At 37.8% G+C, this 20,826-nt stretch overlaps 1 protein-coding gene across 1 annotated transcript in view; it reads right to left on the bottom strand.

Moving 5' to 3' along the window:
• The window catches only part of ADGRB3 (adhesion G protein-coupled receptor B3), a gene marked incomplete at both ends in the record, with an annotated part of 531,496 nt that overhangs the window by 139,356 nt on the left and 371,314 nt on the right, over positions 1-20,826 (bottom strand). The window contains 3 exons of the mRNA XM_081313695.1: positions 7,361-7,463; positions 11,045-11,148; positions 13,017-13,143. Coding sequence (XP_081169821.1) covers positions 7,361-7,463; positions 11,045-11,148; positions 13,017-13,143 — 334 coding nt within the window. The remainder of the gene's footprint in view (positions 1-7,360; positions 7,464-11,044; positions 11,149-13,016; positions 13,144-20,826) is intronic.

Here is a 20,826-nt window from a genome sequence, read left to right as displayed (position 1 = left end):
CAATCAACCAATGGAACAGACTGTTTTCAGATGTTGTTGGTGCTTCATCACTGGAGGCTTTCAAGAAGAGATTGGACTGCCATTTGTCAGAAATGGTGTAGGGACTCCTGGGGGCTGGGGAGGGGGCTGGATTAGATAACCTACAAGGTCCCTTCCAACTATTCTATTCTATTCTATTCTATTCTATTCTATTCTATTCTATTCTATTCTATTCTATTCTATTCTATTCTATTCTATTCTATTCTATTCTATTCTATTCTATTCTATTCTATCCATATGTTTACCTACATTCTCTGAGGTGAGGGAAGAGGAATCATCTAATCATACTCTAGTAATTAATATGAAAAAATATGAAGTGTTAGTAACCTGATCAACTAAATTCCATGAAGAGTTATACTGATACAAGTCCTAATCTGTATCAAGTCACAAGCTCTGCAGACAAATAATTCCAGTTCAACCCTAGGACTCTTAAACTAGAATTGGCAAAGACCTCAAAAAGAAAATCTGGAGAACCACTGCTCGTTAATACAGATAATACAGTACTGAAACAGATGAGCCAACAATCTGACAAGGTAAGGTAATTTTGTTATTCTGGATATTTCCCTGACAGAGTTAGATACAGGAAGTTGAGATTAGGAGTTAGTATCTTAAGTTAATCCGATCAGACATGGATCTATAATACATGCTCTATATCCTCCATTGATAAGCATTAGCACAGGGGTCTTCAAACGTGACCCTCTTATGACTTGTGGACTTCGACTCCCAGATTTCCTCAGCCAGCCACGCTGGCTAAGGAATTCTGAGAGTTGAAGTCCACAAGTCATAAAAGGACCACGTTTGAAGACCCCTGCATTAGCATTTTAGAAATAATTATTTGGGGATCTTGTTTTAGCCTTCTGACTTTAACAACCTCTGTAAGAATCAATTGGATAGCCTATTTAGCACTTAGTTTCTGAATCTCTTCTCCTTCAGCAGTCTTAATTAGAGTACTACAAAAGTCTCATTATTTAGAGCAGTGTTTTTCAACCACTGTTCCGCGGCACACTAGTGTGCCGCGAGATGTTGCCTGGTGTGCCGTGGGAAAAATTGAAAAGTAATTATAAAATACTTTCTTTGTGTTTATTTGATTCCTATTCAAGAGAATTACTTTATATATAGTCAATATAGGCACAGAGTTAATTTTTTTAACATTTTCTAATGGTGGAGTGCCTCGTGATTTTTTTCATGAAACAAGTGTGCCTTTGCCCAAAAAAGGTTGAAAAACACTGATTTAGAGATGTCAACAATATTCTCCATGTATTGTGACAAAGGAGGATTGTATCTCAAAGGGTTATGTGTCGTGCAAACTCTACTTAACATAAAGTAATTGTTTTTAATCTTTGTATTTCTTGTTTTAATCCCCTGTAAACCGCCCTGAGTCCTTCGGGAAAGGGCGGTATACAAATCCAATTAAATAAAAATAAATAAATAAAGGGCATACCAACTGACTAAAGGTAAGAAATAAGGAAAGTTCCTTAGCTAGCTTCTGCCTTGATGCTTTTTTGCCATTACTTTAAATAATCTTCTTGCCCTTCCAGAATAACTCAGAAATTATGCTTGCACACTTTGGATTTTTTGTGTGTGTTTAACATGAAGTCATGATGCCAATCGGTGACTTGAAGTGGGAAAGAGATCTTCATAATACAGTATGCTTAAAATAGAGTACAATCTAATGGTTTCAAGCTGCAAGTAAGAAAATACAAAATCTAAAATCCAATTCTTTGTAGCACAGTAGGAGACAGCAAGCCAATTTGGAAACAGTTATGTGGCTTTTTAATTTTTTTAACTTTTTTTTTTTTACAAATATCAGATGCAGCTTCCAATGTAGTATGTGGAATTGCTCAAAAGCAGAGAAGAAATAAATAGGGAGATGGGGCTTTAGCGGAAATTTCATTCGCTCATGGCCTGCGTATGTTTGCAGCATTGAGCGAGAGGTTTGGGCAAAAGATAAATAAATCACTGTCAGCCATAATGCCATCCAGAATTGCTCAGCTTTGCCATACACTTACAACCAACATAGATTTAGGTTGTCACTTGTCGGTTGCAACTTAAATTTACTTTAATGGATGTAAAGCAATTCAGTTCTATCATAAGATATTCCTGGGTTTAACACTGAATATTAGATTTGGCCTTATGCTAAAGATTTTTTTTGTAAATGAAAATACCAGGCAGCACCATGCCAATATATGCTTTACAGGTGTTGGCAAAGGCCACCTGTTTATGGAATTATTTTACATAATTCAGCTAGGGAAAATTGCAGTCCCTTTAAGTCCTTGAAATTTTATGGTATATAATCATAAAGCCCATTAATGAGAACTAATGGTTAATTCTGCCCTCACCTTTTCCACTATAAAAGTACGGAGTATACCCTGTAGTCTTTCTATGTTAACTGCTTCCTCAGAATAAAATTTCAATCCACAAATTCCTCTTACCTACTGATTAGTGAACTTAACTTTAAAACAGTTTTTTTTAAAAAAAATCCTGATTCATAGATTTAGTATTCGGTGTTGGCTAGATAGTATATAAATTAGTTGCTATAATGAAGTCTAATGCCCACTGGGATGGGCAGCACTGTGTTCTGATAGTTCACCTCTTTTCTCTGTGGTCAATCCATCTGTGATGGTGATTGGCAGAGAGAGATCCCGCCCTCGGTTCCATAGAGTGTGGAGTGTTGCAGGGATCTGCACCTATTCAACATCTACATGAGGGGCTGGGTGAGCTCATCCATCACCATGGGATGAGGGCTTCATTGGTATACTGATGGTACCCAATTACACAACTTTGCCCCTGGTGAATTAAGTGATGCTGTGAACATGTGTGCCTGGAAGCTACAAGGGTCTGGATGAATAGCAAATAGCACTTAGACTTGTATATCGCCCCATAGTTCTTTACAGCACTCTCTGAGCAGTTTATGAATGTCAGCATATTGCCCCCAATAATCTGGGTCCTCATTTTACCAACCTTGGAAGGATGGAAGATCTGAGTCAATCTTGGGCCAGTCAGGATCAAACTCCTGGCTGTGGGCAGAGTTAGCCTGCAATATTGAATTCTAACCACTGTGCCACTACTAGGTTAAGCCTTGTTGAAGAACAATAGCCTTCATCTGAAGCCTGACAAGAATGAATGGCTTTAAATTTGGGGGCCTACCGGTTCCAGGACTATGCCATGTATGTTACAGAGCGGGATGCACTACCCCAAACAGACCCCATGCACAGACTGGGATCCTGTTAGACTCCTAACATAAAGAACAGTGGCAGTCATGTTTAAGAGGACCTTTCTACAACTTTGTATTGTGTGCCCATTGTCCTTGTTCCTAGATCAAGGGTCACTGCTCACAGTCACTCATGCCCTAATCACCTGATTGGACTATTGTAATAGGCTCCACATGGGACTACTCTTGAAGAGCATCCCCAAATTTAAACTGGGCAAAATGCAGTGCAGTGGGCAGTTATGTGTGTGCCTTGTAGAACAAACATTACACCTCTACTCTGTGAGCTGCATTTGTTACTAGCCTGTTTCTGGAATCAATTCAAGGTGTTTTTAACCTTTAAAGCCCTACAGGGCCTGGAGCTGGGTTATTTGAAAGACTGTCTTCAGTTACATCTACCTTCCTCACCATATGTATGCATGCTACGGTCCTGTCAACTAGGGAATTACATTTGGCAGATCTCAGATGATGGCCTTCATTGCCATGGTACTTTATGGAACATCTCCATTCCCCCAACTCGAGTGAGGCTAGCTCCATCTATGTTGATTTTCCAAAAGTCTGTCAAAACCTGCCTGTACCATCAGAACTGAAAACCTCAGGGGACTGGCGAGATACTGAGGTGGCTCCATTGTTATCAACATCTGCTCTTAGCCTAATATCTGTTCTCTCCTAGTACTGAGTTTTTAAAAAGTTTTTAAAATGTTTAGAAGAGTAATAATAATTATTTTATACAATACATGAGTATTTTATGCTTGTCACTTGTTTTTGAGATGGGCAGCTATAGAAACTTGATGAATAAATGAATGCAGTGCAATGAAATGAAGATGAAAAACACCTGGAAACAATAAACCAATATTCAAATTCAGCCAGGTTTGAAATGTAGCTCTTGACCTGCTACACAAAGCCTGGTATGGCCTCTGAGCCACTACAAGTTGCATAATCCTGTTCCAAGAGAAGATGTTCTTAAATAAGGACATCATTCTTCTTGAATAGGAAAGACAGAACAAGTTGTCTCTTACCAATACTGCTGTTAAAAGAGACAAAGAGAAAATGTGCAACTTTTCCATTCACTTACGAATAAAAATACAAAGTCACTTAAATTGTAATCCTAAATAAGGATTTGATTAGTGTAATAGAACCCTCAACTTAGATATATTTCTTTTGCAGAAAGCTTAGGAAACAACCTAATTCCAGACTTAAATATTCTGAAGTGCTTAGTCAAATAAACCATGTAGGAGAACTATGAGTGTATATCTAGTTTCGGTTTTGCATTTTGAATTGTTATACACACACTTATTTTCAATAGATGGAGTGGTAACCTCTCCCAAAGCTAAACACACAGGTGAGTTATGGTTATATGTGAAAATCCGGCATAAAATTAGTAAGACTGCAGAAAGCATGGAGTTAAGCCTGGTACAAGAGTACATGAGCTCAGAATGAAACACCACTGATTTAAATTGCATTTTGCTGCTAATTAATAAATTAATAAAGACACATGTTGGATAGAATATCTTAGTCTACCATTCAGTCATAAAAATACTTTCTTAGCAAATTATAAGAGAGTGTACAGATCAAGAAGTTGAGCAATCAGGAAGAAAAGAAGCTTTTTGTGAAATCACGTGAGGAGAAGAGAGGGGAGGATTTATAGGGCTGTAACTTTAATTAAATTAATTAAAATTAATTAATTAATTTTAATTAAGGGACGTGGTGGCTCAGTGGGTTAGGACACTGAGCTTGTCGATCAGAAGGTCGGCAGTTTGGCGGGTCGAATCCCAAGTGCTGCGTAACAGAGTGAGCGCCTGTTACTCGTCCCAGCTTCTGCCAACCTAGCAGTTCGAAAGCACATAAAAATGCAAGTAGAAAAATAGGGACCACTACGGTGGGAAAGTAACAGCGTTCCGTGCGCCTTTGGCGTCTAGGCATGCCGGCCACATGACCACGGAGATGTCCTCGGACAAGCGCTGGCTCTTCGGCTTTAAAACGGAGATGAGCACCGGCCCCTAGAGTCGGAAACGACTAGCACGCATGTGTGGGGGAACCTTTACCTTTAACTTTATGTTGGTTTCATTGCTAAGCTTATGGTGGTTGAATGGGAAAGAAAAGGGGCGAAGGAAATTCACCAAGTATTTAAACTACTTTCTAAAAAGAAATACATTTGACATAACAGTATCCTCCCTCACCCAGCTCTGTACTCAGTGACTTTCACACAGGCATGGCTATTTTTCCCTGCAAGATAATATCCAATACAGTATTCACCTTTGCTTTGAAGCAACATTATATTCATAGCAAAGTGACTGTTTAGCATGTATATAAAATTGAGCCTGTAGATGAATTAAGGTGCCACCCTTCTGAAGACCTGATTGATGCATTCATATTTCAGAATTCATGTAGATTGACTGATTTAGGCAAACAGTGAAAGTGAACACACTTTTCAGGGACTTCCATAAAATGACACAGTTTGGGGACAACCTTCTTTCACAAAGATTATTGCTGGACAGCTGCTTAACTTTCTTCCTTCTCCCTTGCACTGCTACTTGCATATAGTTCTTCACATGCTAATTTAATTAAGAAGCCTATCCTGTGATTTGAGATACTGCAATATTAAGGATTGGACTAGTCCAGGCAGAATAATGAACTTTAATTCTATGCCATCCACCAATGCATTATCAAAACTCTATAGGTTTGTGAAAGAATTTGATTTTCTTTCCTTGAACAATGTGATAAGCCAATGGTGAAATTACCACGGATCATAATAAATTGGGACAGCATCTCATCTCATCATATATATAATGAGATTCATGAAGGTAAATGTTACAAAGAAATACCTAAAATTGTTAATTATTTCGAGAGAAAAAGAGACTGGGATCAACAGTGCAGCTAATGTCAAAAAAATTATCTTAGCTCTTCAGCTTTACTTGGAGTGACAGTACAATCCTAAACATTTGCTATGGTTCATGCACTGCAGAACAAGATCTGTGCAACTTGCTTGCTCTAATGATAAGCCCCTCCAATTATGTCTTTGACAATGCAACAGCTCTTAGGAACAGAGAATAAATCACCCTCATTCTTTTTATACACCTAATTTTTAGCTAAGTAGTTTCTCAACAGCTGGAAATAGTAACATGATCAGTAAATCACAGAATTGACAATTGGAAAGTCATAGACTACAGGGTTCACATACTAGGTCCACATGAAATCTTAATTTCCTTAAGTCTTTTAAACTTCAAAATTAAAGGAATTAGAAAAAACACAGTTCTTGAGATTATATTTGTGTTAAACTCTGAATTTACACAAATCGTTCATTTCACACCTGTACAAATTACTGTGGTTGAATCAGACTACTTAGTCTGATCCATAAACTAATAGAAAAATAGTTGAAACTAAGCTTATGCTTATGTATAAAATTTATGTATTAAAGTAAAAGTTATTAAAATTAGTAAAATTATTGTGCGTTGACTTTAGAATTAGAACACCAGTGTTGCCAATGGATTTGCCTGTGCTTCAGGTCAAGAAAACTAATTTATGTTTGAGAATCATATCTCATTAACCATTAAATAAAAGGTTTTTTTTGGCCACAACTAAGTAAACACCATTAAGACAAAATGAAAGAAACTGAACAATGCAGGTAAAAAACATACCAACAATTCATTTTATGACAGTTAATCTAGTTTTGCTTTAACATTCATCAGATATATATGTATACTCAGATGTTACTTTCTAAGAATTTATCTATCTTTATTGAATGTCAGTGTGTTAACAAAAGACAAAAACATTGTAACACTATTCATTATAGTTACCATAATGAGCTAGAATATATGATTTTGATGCATCATATCTTTGAACTATTACAGTTTTGAGATCTACATATGTTTGCTATTGAAAACACAAATTATCTAGAAGGAATTATAGGAAATGGAGGGTTGGAAAGGAAAAAAAGATTTTCAACAAAACATGTTGAACCTTTTTTTCTACTTCCTAATATTTCATCAGATAGCTATCAATTTCTGCAAAGGGTCTTTTTTTTTGGTTGTTGTTGTTGCCAAAACTGAAAAGAACCCAGCTGTACAAAAACAGATTGCAAGCAATTAAAATATAAAGGCAGTTTAGTCATACCTTGTTATGTGTCTGTGTTTGTCCAACCAATATGAGAATATTTGATGATATAATAGATAGGCAGAAATTAATTAGAATTATGGACCTCTCCGATCTGATGTACCTGTTCAAGGAAAAAACACACACACACACACACACAAAAGATTTTAATTCAGTAAATTCTTATTAAAACAAATAATTAATACTGATATTTTAAGTACTTAATAACAATTTTAAAGCATAAATAGTTTAAAATTAACTTTTTAAATGAAAAGTTAAAGAGTATTTAAACCTCTTTTATTTGGAGTTGTACAGGCTAGCAGTAATTAATATCAGAATTGGGAACAAAGAAATAAACAATATTTCAATAGCAATAAGAAATTTGACACACATATGGTCGTTTTTGAAGTTTGCAATCTTGAATTATTTTGATACTGAAATTAGTAGATACTCTACCATCCACTTCAAAAGGATGCAGCTGTTTGAGTGGTTGCAGTCCACTGGGGAATTATTTTTACAGATGCCATAGAGAAATGACTATGAATTGAATTAAGTATGTATGATAAATCTACTCATGTCCTTCCTATTCTCATGAGATCTACAGTGGACATTACTGGAGGATTATGCCCACAGATGCAGTAGGAATATTTGAGTGGATGTTCACATGATTAACAAAGCTAAATTGATGGTTATATAGAAATGGATTATTCAGATTCAAAATGCAACATTGTTTGGCTAGATTTGTTTCTCTAATTAAAGTACTGCTTAATTATGTTTTACAAAGTCTACAGACCTTAGAAAGGATAATTCATTCCACTGCTGAAGAGTAACTGTTGCACAAACTTAATTTTAGTCAATTAATAACTCATTTACTTGATGGACAATCGTGGCTTTGTCATTCAATTTAAGACAAATATTTTGTACATGCTTGTAAATATATTGTATTTACATCCCCTCTGATAATTAGAGTAATATATTTAGAGAGTTTCACAAACTCCATGTTCTACTATAGCTACGTGCCTCATAACAAACTGTTTGAGGATAACGGACATCAAAGTTCTATTGGGAAGAATGGGAAAGTTCACACAAGCAAACTTCCATTCATGTATATTTTGATCTAAGATATTTGCTCCTAAAATGGTGAGTTTCACAGAGAGTTAATACAAAGTTTAGCATTACTAAATAATTTAAACTTCTCTGAAATGTTATACTTTGTAAAATATATTTAGTATGTCAAGATATAATTTATTTTCTTAAATCAATAAAATGTATTTTTAGCTACCTGATACTGCACATTGGATATATACAGTGGTTTATATATATATATATATATATATATATATATATATATATATATATATATATATATATATATATATATATATATATATATATATATATATATATATATATATATATATATATATATATATATATATATATATATATATATATATATATATATATATATATATATATTTGTCCAAATTGTGCAAATCCTGTATGAAACTTGATTGATGAAAGACCTCATTTTTATGTTGGGAAAAAAAATATATGTTTGATTATACCAAACCAAGCATATTCTAAAGCTGCTACAATTTTTTTTAATCAAAGAATTATACTAAGATTTGATTTGCTCAATCAAAACCTCAGATTTACAAGTTTTTTTTTAATACGAATCATTCCCAAACAAGCAATTTTGCTACATAGTTACTGAAGAGAACATAATGAGTAATTTTACAGAAGTATGAAATCCAATCAATTTATTACAGACATGATGGGTTTCCTTTCTATCTTAAAGGGACCTGGACAATGTTTTTTCAAGTAGTGTTTTCCTCTGGACAGTTATTTTGCTCCACTGATTTTATTTTATTTTGTTTGTTCAATTTCTATAACCATCCACCTCACTAAATGACTCTGGATCGCTTTATCCCACTTTCCTCCCTATGGTCACTCTACTGATATACTCCTACTCCTAGTTTCATGTTACTTTCATTTTAATAGAAGATATAGTCATTAACACACCATACAGTATTTATAATTCAGCTTTATAGCCATTTGGACCATAAGTAGTGTAAAACTCCACAAAGGCCATTCCCGTTGCCCCTGACTATTGACTTCTAAACAATAAGGCACAGGGGGAATGGTGCTTTACCCTTATAGTTTACACGAGCCAAAACTATTATGCTTACTATGTGCAACTTCGGATAGCATTGTATTTTAGTGTGTTAACCTACACATTTTAATATATGTAGATGTATTCATTTATTTACTTCCTCAGTGTCATGCATGAATATATATTAGTGATTAATAATAAACTAGTTCTGAAGTGTTCTGTTTCTTCTGAATCAGTTGGATGAAACATCTACTTATTCAGATATCATGGGAAAGAATAATCTGTAAGCCTGCTGTAATTCAGTATCATTTTTCCATTCAGTGGCTACTTCGTTGTTGTTTGTTTTGCTTTTAAATTGCCAAAGGTCATTCCTTCAAATTGGGTTTTTTCCCCTTGCTTCCACTGTGAATGTGATCTAAGGGGCAGCACATATAATCAGTTTAATCTCAGGTGATAATTTATTTTATTTATTTATTATTTATTTAATTGGATTTGTATACCGCCCTTTCCCGAAGGACTCAGGGCGGTTAACAGGGTAATTAAAACAAGAAATACAAAAATTAAAAACAATTAAAAAGATTATAACAGTCCCTGAAAAAGTAAAAACCCCAATTAAAATTAGAATTAAAATTCTCAGCCTGGGCCAGAGAGCTCGAAGAGCCAGGTCTTCAGGTCCCGGCGGAATGAGCAGAGGTCAGGGGCGGCCCTCAGCTCCACGGGCAGCTGGTTCCAGAGGGCAGGCGCACCCACTGAGAAGGCCCTCCCCCTGGGTGTTACCCGCTGGCAATCTTTTACCGCCGGCACCCTGAGAAGACCCTCCCTGTGGGAGCGCACTGGACGAAGGGAACTTGATGCTGGCAGCAGGTGTTCCCTCAGATATCCCGGACCCAAGCCATTTAGGGCTTTATAGGTCATTACCATTGAGGATACTTTCAGTTACTGAAAATCTACACACACACAAATCTTCAACCCACAATTGCTGTTGGTATGTGAAAATCACGAAGGGGTGTCTCAGACTGTGTGAAGTATTCTCTGTACTTGTGTATTCATGGGTGCATTCAGAGAGCACTGTATTAAGAAAACTAAATATATGCAGTGGTTCAAAGACAGAACTTACTGAGGGCCTGTTATGCAATAAGCAATATTGTGCCACTGAATCAACAGGAACTAGGATTACATTAGTGTGAAATGCTGAAGTACTAGGGGTACTTTTCACTCAATTGTTTTGTTTACCATAATGAATGATAGTCTCAGATTAGAGCCTCAGGGCTTCTCACCCAAGGGGATAGAAGTATACACATATATCTTCACAGAAGTAAAAGGGAAATTCTTTGAATATAATGGAAATTTAATTGTGCGTTGCAGCTTTAGCACTCACAAAGATTTTTTTGGTCAGAACTGATGTCCTTAATGCCATTAAAGAAAAAAAGTAATCACCAGTAGGACAACCTTAACAACAAAACGTAACATTTTAAACAGATTACAATATCTAATTAGCAACCCTTATAGAAGAAACACATATTTTTTCTTTTATTTAGAGCAGAAAAGCTTCTTTAGTGGTTTTACAAAACCACTTATCAATTACATACCTCCACAGTGCTGCATAGACAACTGCTAGTGTGATCAAAGCCAAGCATGAAAGGCCACTGCCTACTATTAGGGTTACTGAGGGAACACCAGATGACTCCATGATCTGTGGATCATAACAAATATCTATCAGAGGAAATCACATTCTAATAACTGCAGCAAAAAAGATGTTGCAAATCTAATTGGTACATAGCGATTTCATGTCAATGGTATTATCAGTAAGCAGCCATTCCTCCCTGCTTTAGCCTCTATTTGAGACTGTAATGCTTTTAAGTCCCTGGGATTTCAGAATACTAAATTAATACCTACTGTATTGGCCTTGAATAAGGATCAAGGCCAATTTCACTCACCAAACAAAGAAATAGTTTTGTTTCTTTCCAAGAAGGTTAGTTCCTTGGGAGGCCAGGATATTTATTGCCGTTACAGATTCTTAGCTTTAGAAAAAGAGCAACACATTTTGGAATTACATCTTCCCTTGATAGCCAATCCCGAGTGCCGCGTAACAGAGTGAGCGCCTGTTACTCGTCCCAGCTTCTGCCCACCTAGCAGTTCGAAAGCACGTCAAAATGCAAGTAGAAAAATAGGGACCACTACGGTGGGAAGGTAACAGCGTTCCGTGCGCCTTTGGCGTCTAGTCATGCCGGCCACATGACCACGGAGATGTCCTCGGACAAATGCTGGCTCTTCGGCTATGAAACGGAGATGAGCACCGGCCCCTAGAGTCGGAAACGACTAGCACGCATGTGCGGGGGAACCTTTACCTTTACCTTTACCTTTGATAGCCAAAGTAAAGAGCTGAAGAAATAATTTGGCTTCCTTTGACAAATCAAATGCTATCCAGTTCCTTATCCAATGCTTATGACTAAACTTTTTGACAGTACAATAACTTTGCCTTAAAGTCATGCATTTTTTTTTCTTGTGGCTTTAAATGGATAAAAGAAACACCAATGGAGAAATTCACAAAAATGCAGAGTAATTGAAAAATCTGGACCTCTAAAACAAATGGGCAAAAATTCTTATGTTTAATATTTTCACAGTTGAGAGTAAATGACCTTGAGGAAGAAAAGTCTTTTTTAATGCAACCAAATATACCTCACACATACCCGCACTTCCACTTCTTTTATCAATTTTTTTAAAATTGCAAAATGTATATGTTATTGGCTAATTAAACAATTAAATGAAGAAGTTTGCAGAGACACCCTGCTTGATTTAGCAATATGCTGCTGAAAAGCCTAAAGGCTCCAGTGTAAATTACATTTTATGTAGATATGATGTGTCATCTAGGCAATATAAAACAGTGTTTAAAATGGATTTTGAGTTTATTTCAGTCAGAGACTTCTAGGTTACAGGTAAGATGATTGCTGACTGTACACTTAACACTGTTTCCCTTAGGTTGCCCAGGTACTTTGAAATCTATTTTAATAGGCAGTGCTTTTTAAAAAAAAACAGAAATATGCATAGTTATTTTTAGTTATTTTACATTGTTGTTGTTTTATGCATATAGAATTGTCTCTCATAAATGTCAGCAAATAATATATATTCCCTATTCTGAAAATGCACAACTGCAATCTGTTTAACAAGAGTGGCTAGGTTCCTTATTCTACTGGCACTAATGATCAGAAATATCTCGCCCATTCCTATTTTATTAATTTATTCTTAAATGTAGTCTATTACAATTTGCTAAGTTTCCACTTTACAAATAGGATCTGTTTCACATCTGAAATTGACAGTAGTTGTTTATGTGGCAAAAACCTGTAATTCATTTCCATAAACTGTAAGCTACAGAGGGAGAAGATCCAATCTCTTTCTGACCCGCAGCACTGAAATAATTCCTGAATACAGGTTACTGAAATATATCTGGAGTTAATCCGGAATGCATTAAAACCTTCTCTCAGCCTTTCCATTAAACTCAGGGTGGTTTCTTTCTTTCTTTCTTTTTTTTTTTAAGTTTCCCTCCCCTCCTTTGTTACTTACTATTTCTCTAGGTTGCTGAGCCAAAATGGCGAAGGTAGAGAGACGATCACATAAGCATTTCGTATGGGATGCATCGGTAAGCACAGTTTTACATCCCTGGGTGGACCAGGTTCCCAAAGAGTCGTTCCTGCAAGAAGAGAGAGAGAGAGAGGGGGGGGGGGAGGAAGGGAAGGAGGGAAGGAGAGAGGCAGAGGCAGAGGAGGAGGAGAAAGAGAGAGAGAGAGAGAGAGAGAAAAAAATCGGGATAATTACGGCGGGCGGTCAATTCCGTGAAAAGAAAAGGCAGTTTAATTGAGAGCAGAGTCTAGTGTGGGTTCCCGGACAGAAGAGATCTACTTGTTGTTGAATAGGACTTAATTTAGATGCATCTCCAGCTGTACAGTAATGCGCGCGGGGGGGGGAGGAATAGAGGCGGCGTGGAAGGGAGGGGGGGTGTAGAAGACAAGCAGGCAGCTCTGCCGAACGCAGTGAGCTGTCCAAAGCTCTTGGTGCTGAAACCACGTCCAGCTTCAGAGTTCTTTCTGCCAACCCGAGAAGCGGAAGCTTTTCCCCGCCGTCCGCCGCTTCCTAACTGCTCAAAGCACTGCAAAAACTCACCGCGGGGGGGAATAAAACAAAAGCCTCTTGTGGCATTCCCTCTCTGCTTCCCCCCACCACACACACACACACACACACACACCGGCCCCCAGTGCATACCATCGCTGCCTGGGTCTGGCTTCACGCTTATGTGAGGCTACAATCTCTCTCTCTCTCTCTCTCTCTCTCTCTCTCTCTCTCTCTCTCTCTCTCTCTCTCTCTCTCTCTCTCTCTCTCTCTCTCTCTCTCTCTCTCTCTCTCTCTCTCTCTCTCTCTCTCTCTCTCTCTCTCTCTCTCTCTCTCTCTCTCTCTCTCTCTCTCATCTGCCTGATTAACACTGATTTGAGATTGGCCGATTCTACCGTAGGTCTTCCTCTGCTGCTCGCTACGCTCGTTGCTGCTGCTGTTAAGGTAGAGATTTTTGCTCCCGTTGGTTTTAACGTTCAAGCCGGAGGATTTCACCCTGGAAACCGGCAATAGCATTCCTCCTCCAACTCTTCCTTCCTTTTTTTTTTTTTTTGCCGCGCCTCTAGCAGTGGGGTGGATTTCATCAGGGCACCACATCTTCAAAGAGACACCCGGTCGCCCTCCAGACTTCCCCTTGTCCAACTCGATTTCATCCTTTCACCTCCCTCCCGTCTCAGTTCCAGGGGTATTTGGGGGGTGGGGGTGGGGTGGGGTGGGGGGAGAGGACTGGTTGGAAGTATTAAGGGATCTTTTCCTCTCCCCCTCCCACGCCAGCCCCCCCCCCCGCCCCGCATACGCCAACCTTTTGGTTTTGCTTTTTAAAAACAACCACCTATCCCTGATTAGATTAGCCCTGTAAAAAGACAAAAGCTCCTGCTCAAATTTTCCCCAACAGAACAATAAAATGGTACCAACCCACGTTTTCCTTGTGCGGAGAAAAAAGAACGAGGCAGGAGTGGGGGTGGGGTAGTGAAGAGGCAAAGCATGGTATTAATCTTGCGCTCGTGTGAATTAAAGGCATTTGAGGGGGGGGGGCTTTGAAAGAACTCAAAACTGCTAGCACTTATTGTATGTACTGCATATTAAAATGGGATATTTTCCTTCTCCCTTGCATGCTTCTGCATAAATAATCTCCCTAGCCCACCTCAGGTTCATTGCCAAGCTTCGTATGCAGCTATTCACATATTGCCTAAGCTTCTGCTTATGCACTAGTGGGAGGACTCTGCCAGGAACAGCAAACTCTCTTACTTTCCCTCCCCAAGGTCCTTAAAATAGAGAGAAGCTAGAGTGGAAGAGTGGAAGTTTTCGCCTTCAGTTACCAACCTCTTCTCTCTGCCTTTGAACCACCTGCTTTGGATTCCCCTCTTACTTCACGGGCATTATTGTAAATAGCAATCCTTAGACACTAGTCCTTTTTTCTTCAAAAGGTACATCATCCCAACCCACTGTGTCCCAACTATTCTTCAATGTCCTGGGAAATCATCCTTTGGCATTATAAATACTTTCAAGACCAGCCTATAAAATAAGGCTTAGCCCTAAATGCCATTTAACTATAAAACAGAAGATTATTTATTAAAAACTTGAAAACTGCCCTTACTAGATATATCTGCCATGGATGAACCTCACACACTCATTGGATTTGTCCTCCTGAATATTGTTTTACTTTGTCTTGTGTTGTTCAAGCACAAATGAAATACATTTGTCAGAGATGATTAAATATTCAAGAAGATGCTAGTTTAAGGGAAACTGATATGGCTTAAACATAAAAACAGTGTTCAGTTTTTAAGTCAGTTCGATTGAGAGGGGTGCTTAATATGGAACGTACTAAGCAACAGCCTAATATTTTACTGAATACTACCATTTTCAGGATATGATGGTTAGAGCTGTGAGAGCTTGTTTAATTGCCATCATATTTAAAATTAAAACTCAGTCCACTGTGAATAGACCATAAACCTCAGCCAGAGAAGAAGGAAGAAAATTATGTTTTGTTTTACTTAAAACCATATTGTCTATAATGCACACTCACGCCCATTTTATTAAGCTTAGATAATTTCTAGACAATCAGTTTGGTGGTTAAAGTCTGCATTATAAACTAGGAAACTATGAATTCAAGTCTTCCTGTAGGACAAGAAACCAGCTTGGATGAATAAACAGAAATCTAAAAAGTTATTTAGTCTCATCAGCCACAATTCATGATGCTCTTTGTGGGATGTACAAAGGTCTGTTTATATAACCTGGATTTTTGGTGTCTTGTCTCCATTGCATAGTTTTGGATACCAATTCTACAACTCTGTCCAGTGATAGTAATGCTTTGTTTGGTAACCAAGGGAAAACAGGAAGAGAAGAAGCCCTGATTGTGCAGAATCTAATAAAATCTATTGCTGAAATGGTTATTGGCTTCCAAATTAGCAAAGGCTTAATTTGTATGTTGTTTTTGTGGCATGGCTTTCTCTTCCAAAACCATTTTTGCTATAGTTGGTTCACATATATCTCTCATAATGTATAGATTGCCTATAATATAGGTAGTCATTTCCTATGTAAATTTCAAGGGCCTTGAGAAAGACATGAAAATGCAATTAAAGCAGTCAATTTGTTGTGTGACTTTTGATGCATTAATGATGAAACTTGGAAGCCAACTATGTCATTCCATTTATTTAAATGGTCTTCCTCTATTTAAGTGGAATGATACACTTAGTACTATATGCAAAGCATTATAGCAGTGCTTCTCTATGAGCTAAGTTTGCCTAAGATCATCCATTAAGACTACAGGCAAACCGTGAAATGATTCAGAATCATTTTGCTCCTGATTTGACCACTGCATTGTACATGTGGAGGATGAGAAAGATTAGGAAATCTAAAAAAATTATATTATAAGACAAGACTAAAAGTTATTCATAATTATAATTTCAATGGATTAACACAGGAATTTTTTTTTAAAAAACTTTAATTTTCAAGTTAAAGTTTTTTCCTTATATAATTTAATTAAAAATTCACTTTAACTGTGCATGACTGCTATTCCCCTAAGTGTTACTCCCCTAAATGAAATTTGCTTAGAATGCACAGTAGCAGCAGCTCCTGGAAAATTGTGCCACCTATTGTTGCCTGAATCCATCTGTATTTTTGATAAACTATCTTCTTCTTTCCAAGAAGCTAATACTGAGAAGGATTATATCTAAGTTTTCAGTCATATTTCCACACAAGGCACTTTTCATTTGATGATGGGAAGCACCCAATATATCAATGAACTATAAACAACAACAACAACAAAAGAAAATGAAAGACTGTGCTATTCTTTGCATTTACACAGGTGCCTCTGATCCTATTTCATTAGTTTCACCACCTAATTTTGGGAATGGTTATCAGAAGGGACAGAGTAGAAAAGTCTTCTTAATTGAGTGGAATAAATCTTGTGTTACTGAGGCCCATTCAATAACTGAAGGTCTATGAAGGAACATACAAGTGCAAAGGGAGTAAGGGCATACAACTTATACTCAGAAGTATGGATACTTTCAACTATTCATACAAATCAATTTGAAGAAACCACAGATTTGGAGAAATGTCTGAAAATCTTACCTATTACACACACAAACACACACAAGCAAAACCATTGCAAAGCCTAGAACACTGATAAAATAAGGATCCAGAATCTTATTGAACTGGTGAAATCATCCCCAGCATCCAAAGCTATTATTTGAATGCTGCCCTTACCATGATTGGAGGGAGCAATAGTTGTCAGATCTTTGCTCTCTCTACAACCTCCTGTCTTCTTTCAACATTGCTCCAAAGAGTCCTTCAACCTTCCAAATTATATGTTCAATGTCAGAGAAAAAGATAGGGGACTATTGAGACTGGGAAACACTGAAGATTGCTTCCTTCCTAGTCCTATCAGCAGAAAAGTTCTACTGGACTGGAAATTTTCTGTGGATGGAAGAAACATTCCTGTTCACAGAAGATTGACTCTGGAGCCAAGCCAAAGAGCATAATTAAGTTTGCATAATAACCCGACGAGTTAAATTTATCATGCAATTTCAGTGTTCACAAAATATATTTTTCAGTATGTATTCAGAACAACTTTTTAATTATCCTCCTTAAATTCTATATATTTTCCAAATGATCTGTCTACAATTATAAATAGACTAAATAATGTATAAATTAAAAAAAAGAAAACAAATCTGGAGTAAATGAGATATATGGGATTCATTTAGCCAAAGTGCAGCTTGTTACTTCTGTATGATCTGCTATCTATGGCTTTTCAGTTCCTTATATTAGTCAATCAAGTGGCTATTTCGGTTTTACCAAACTTATGCTATTTTTTTAAAAAAAAATATTGTAAGTCACTCTTTACCTAATGCTCTCCAGATTTATTGGGATTAAAACTTCCAGAATTCCAAAGCAATGGCCACAATGGCTAGTAATTCTGGGAATTGTATAATGAGCCTTTTTGGAAGATAAAAGATATGCTGGATGTTAGCAGCATCTGGAAGGGCACACCAAAAACAGAAGATAACAGAAGCAGTATGATCACTTAAGGTCTGCCTCCTTTATTGAGTGCATGTATGAAGGAGTGGGACTTGTATGGTGATTCCATTTCCCTTCTTTTGCCATTTTTGACACACATGCACACTCTTGCTGCTCTGGCTGCTGATGAAACAGTTGTCTTTTGGAATAGCTGGATAGATGCTTAAAAGTCAGTCTGTTTATATGTTCCACCCGGGTCTTTGGTGAGGAAGCATGAAGCCCCTCACTTCATAGGAACCGTGGTGGCTCAGTGCTTAGAATGAAGTACTGCAGGCTACTTCTGCTGACTGCCAACTGCCGACTGCCAGCAGTTTGGCAGTTCAAGTCTCACCGCTTCAAGGCTCAAACTCAGCCTTCCATCCTTCCAAGGTCGGTAAAATGAGGACCCAGATTTATGGGGGGCAATATGCTGACTCTGTAAAGTGCTTAGAGAAGGCTGTAAAGCACTGTGAAGCAGTATAGAAGCCTAAGTGCTATTGTTAACATCTTCAGTGCAGTTTAGGGGATGTCAGTGTTAGTGTTCTTCTGTTTACAAGGGCTTTGAGTGGTCAGTAGGTCTTGTGATGGGTGTTCTGTACCAGCCTGCTACCGGCCCTGCAGAAAAGGCAACCCCTTTACAAACGGCAAGAGGCTGGAATTACGCCTGCCAAATTTATAGCTACAAAAACAAACAAGACACGAACCAAGAAACAGGAGCTTTAAGAAACATGAACCATCCGAGCAGTTGCCTTCAGCAAACCAGCCCTCCCAGACATTCCCCTTATATAGAGTTCAGGGCGTGGCTTCTCTCTGCCTCCTTCCGAGAAGCCCCATTGCCTTCCTCTGTTTACTCCTAATTGACTGCCTCCTGCGTCGGGCGTCCTTGAATAGGGCCAGCTGTGGGTCATCTTCATCCACACTGTCAGGCTCACACAGCTGGGTCTTCGTGGTGACCAAGTGGGAGGGGCCTGGCTGAGGGCTATCATCAGCAAGATCTTCAACCCCCTCAGCAAGGTCTTCAACACCCCCCTCCTCCTCTGAGTCGTCCGACCCAACTGCCGAACCCACAGGCTGACCCTGAATCACAACAATGGGTGAGGTGGAGGTGTGTCAAGTGACAGTCTTGTAATGGGTCTTGTGGTCACAAGAGGTATTGAACACATGAAGCCCTTAGAAACAGAAGAACAGTGACACTGACATCCCTTAAACTCTGCCGAAGATGTTACCTAACCTGGTAATGAAGGGTTCAGAAACCAACCCACAAGTTCAGAGAATGAATTTTCACCCTCATCCAACACCCGAGCTGCAGATAATTGCCACTATTGCAACACTGCCATCCTTCCTCCCTCCCTCCCTTTTGGAACCTTGCTGTGCAGATCCAAGGGCTCAAGGTTGCAACTCTGATCACAAACTCAGTGGCAGTTGTTCTTCATTAATGCTCTCAGCTGATGCTCACAGACGCTACCTGGACGGAAGTGCTGTTGCCCGTTATACAGTACATGGAACCCAGTTGCCTTGATAATTTTGCATCTCGCAGGATGACAAAGTATTGATTGTCTAATTAGTTGCTTTCCAAAGATGTAACACAATACAAATTGTGTAGTGAATAGAAACACATGTTTCCTCTTTGTACACAGCAAAGCTTTTGTTTATCTGGAATGTGGGAGTTAACTCTGGAAATAATATTTAATTACTAAAGCAATACCAGGGAAATACAATGAAGAAATGATGAGCTATTTACCTGTTAGCTTTATTATATAATGCGGCCTTCCCAACTTGATAGTCTCAACATCTGTTAGGTTACATATTCTATCATCCTAGGCCAATATGGGGGAATACTTAGCTGATATGAGGGAATTCTAAAATCATGTTAAGAAAAAGTTGGAGGAGGCTGCTCTAGGGGTGTTCTTCCTGGCTATTCTTTTTCCCCGTGCTGCTAAGATTATATGGATTTTAAAAGTCACTCACATCTATTGATATTAAATGCTGGGCTTCTACTCAAATTTTTGTTTTTGTTTTAAAGCATAGACGGTTCAGCAAAATTTATTTGGCCAGTTTCAGAATAGTGGCTGAAATTCTCAGCCAGAATAAATTTGTTTGGATTCTCTTCTGCTCTGGGATAAAGTTGATACAGTTCAGCTCCATCAGAAATTGCCCTATTCGAATGCACCTTAATGAGTGTCAGAAAAGCCAGAACTCTAAATAAGGATTCTGAAAAATCCTCAGAGTGTCTTGTTTCGTCACTTTACTTTTGGATAGAATAGGCTTACAGCTTTATACATATTGTAACTGTATTTATGTATCCTAATTTCCATAACATACACAAACACACACACACACACACACACACACACACACACACATATATATATGTTTTCTGAGGTTTTCGCGGGTGTGTGTATGTAGATCTTTGGTCATTCGGGTTTTTTCCCACGTAGAATTGGAGGTATCAGGGCAATGTTTCGACGAAATCTCATCCGTCATCCTCAGGCTGGTGGCTTCAGCTTTGTTCTTCTGGGAAGAACGAAGCTGAAGCCACCAGCCTAAGGATGATGGATGATGGATGAGATTTCGTCGAAACGTTGCCCTGATACCTCCAATTCTACGTGGGGAAAAAACCCAAATGACCAAAGATCTACATATATATATATATATATATATATATATATATATATATATATATATATATATATACATATACATACATATACATATATATATATATATATATATATATATATATATACATATACATACATATACATATATA

The sequence above is a fragment of the Vipera berus genome, assembly GCF_964194415.1.
Source record: "Vipera berus genome assembly, chromosome: 1".
NCBI classification, from domain to species: domain Eukaryota; kingdom Metazoa; phylum Chordata; class Lepidosauria; order Squamata; family Viperidae; genus Vipera; species Vipera berus.
The sequence above is the reverse complement of the archived record's forward strand: the minus strand, read 5'-3'. Positions and strand labels throughout refer to the sequence as shown.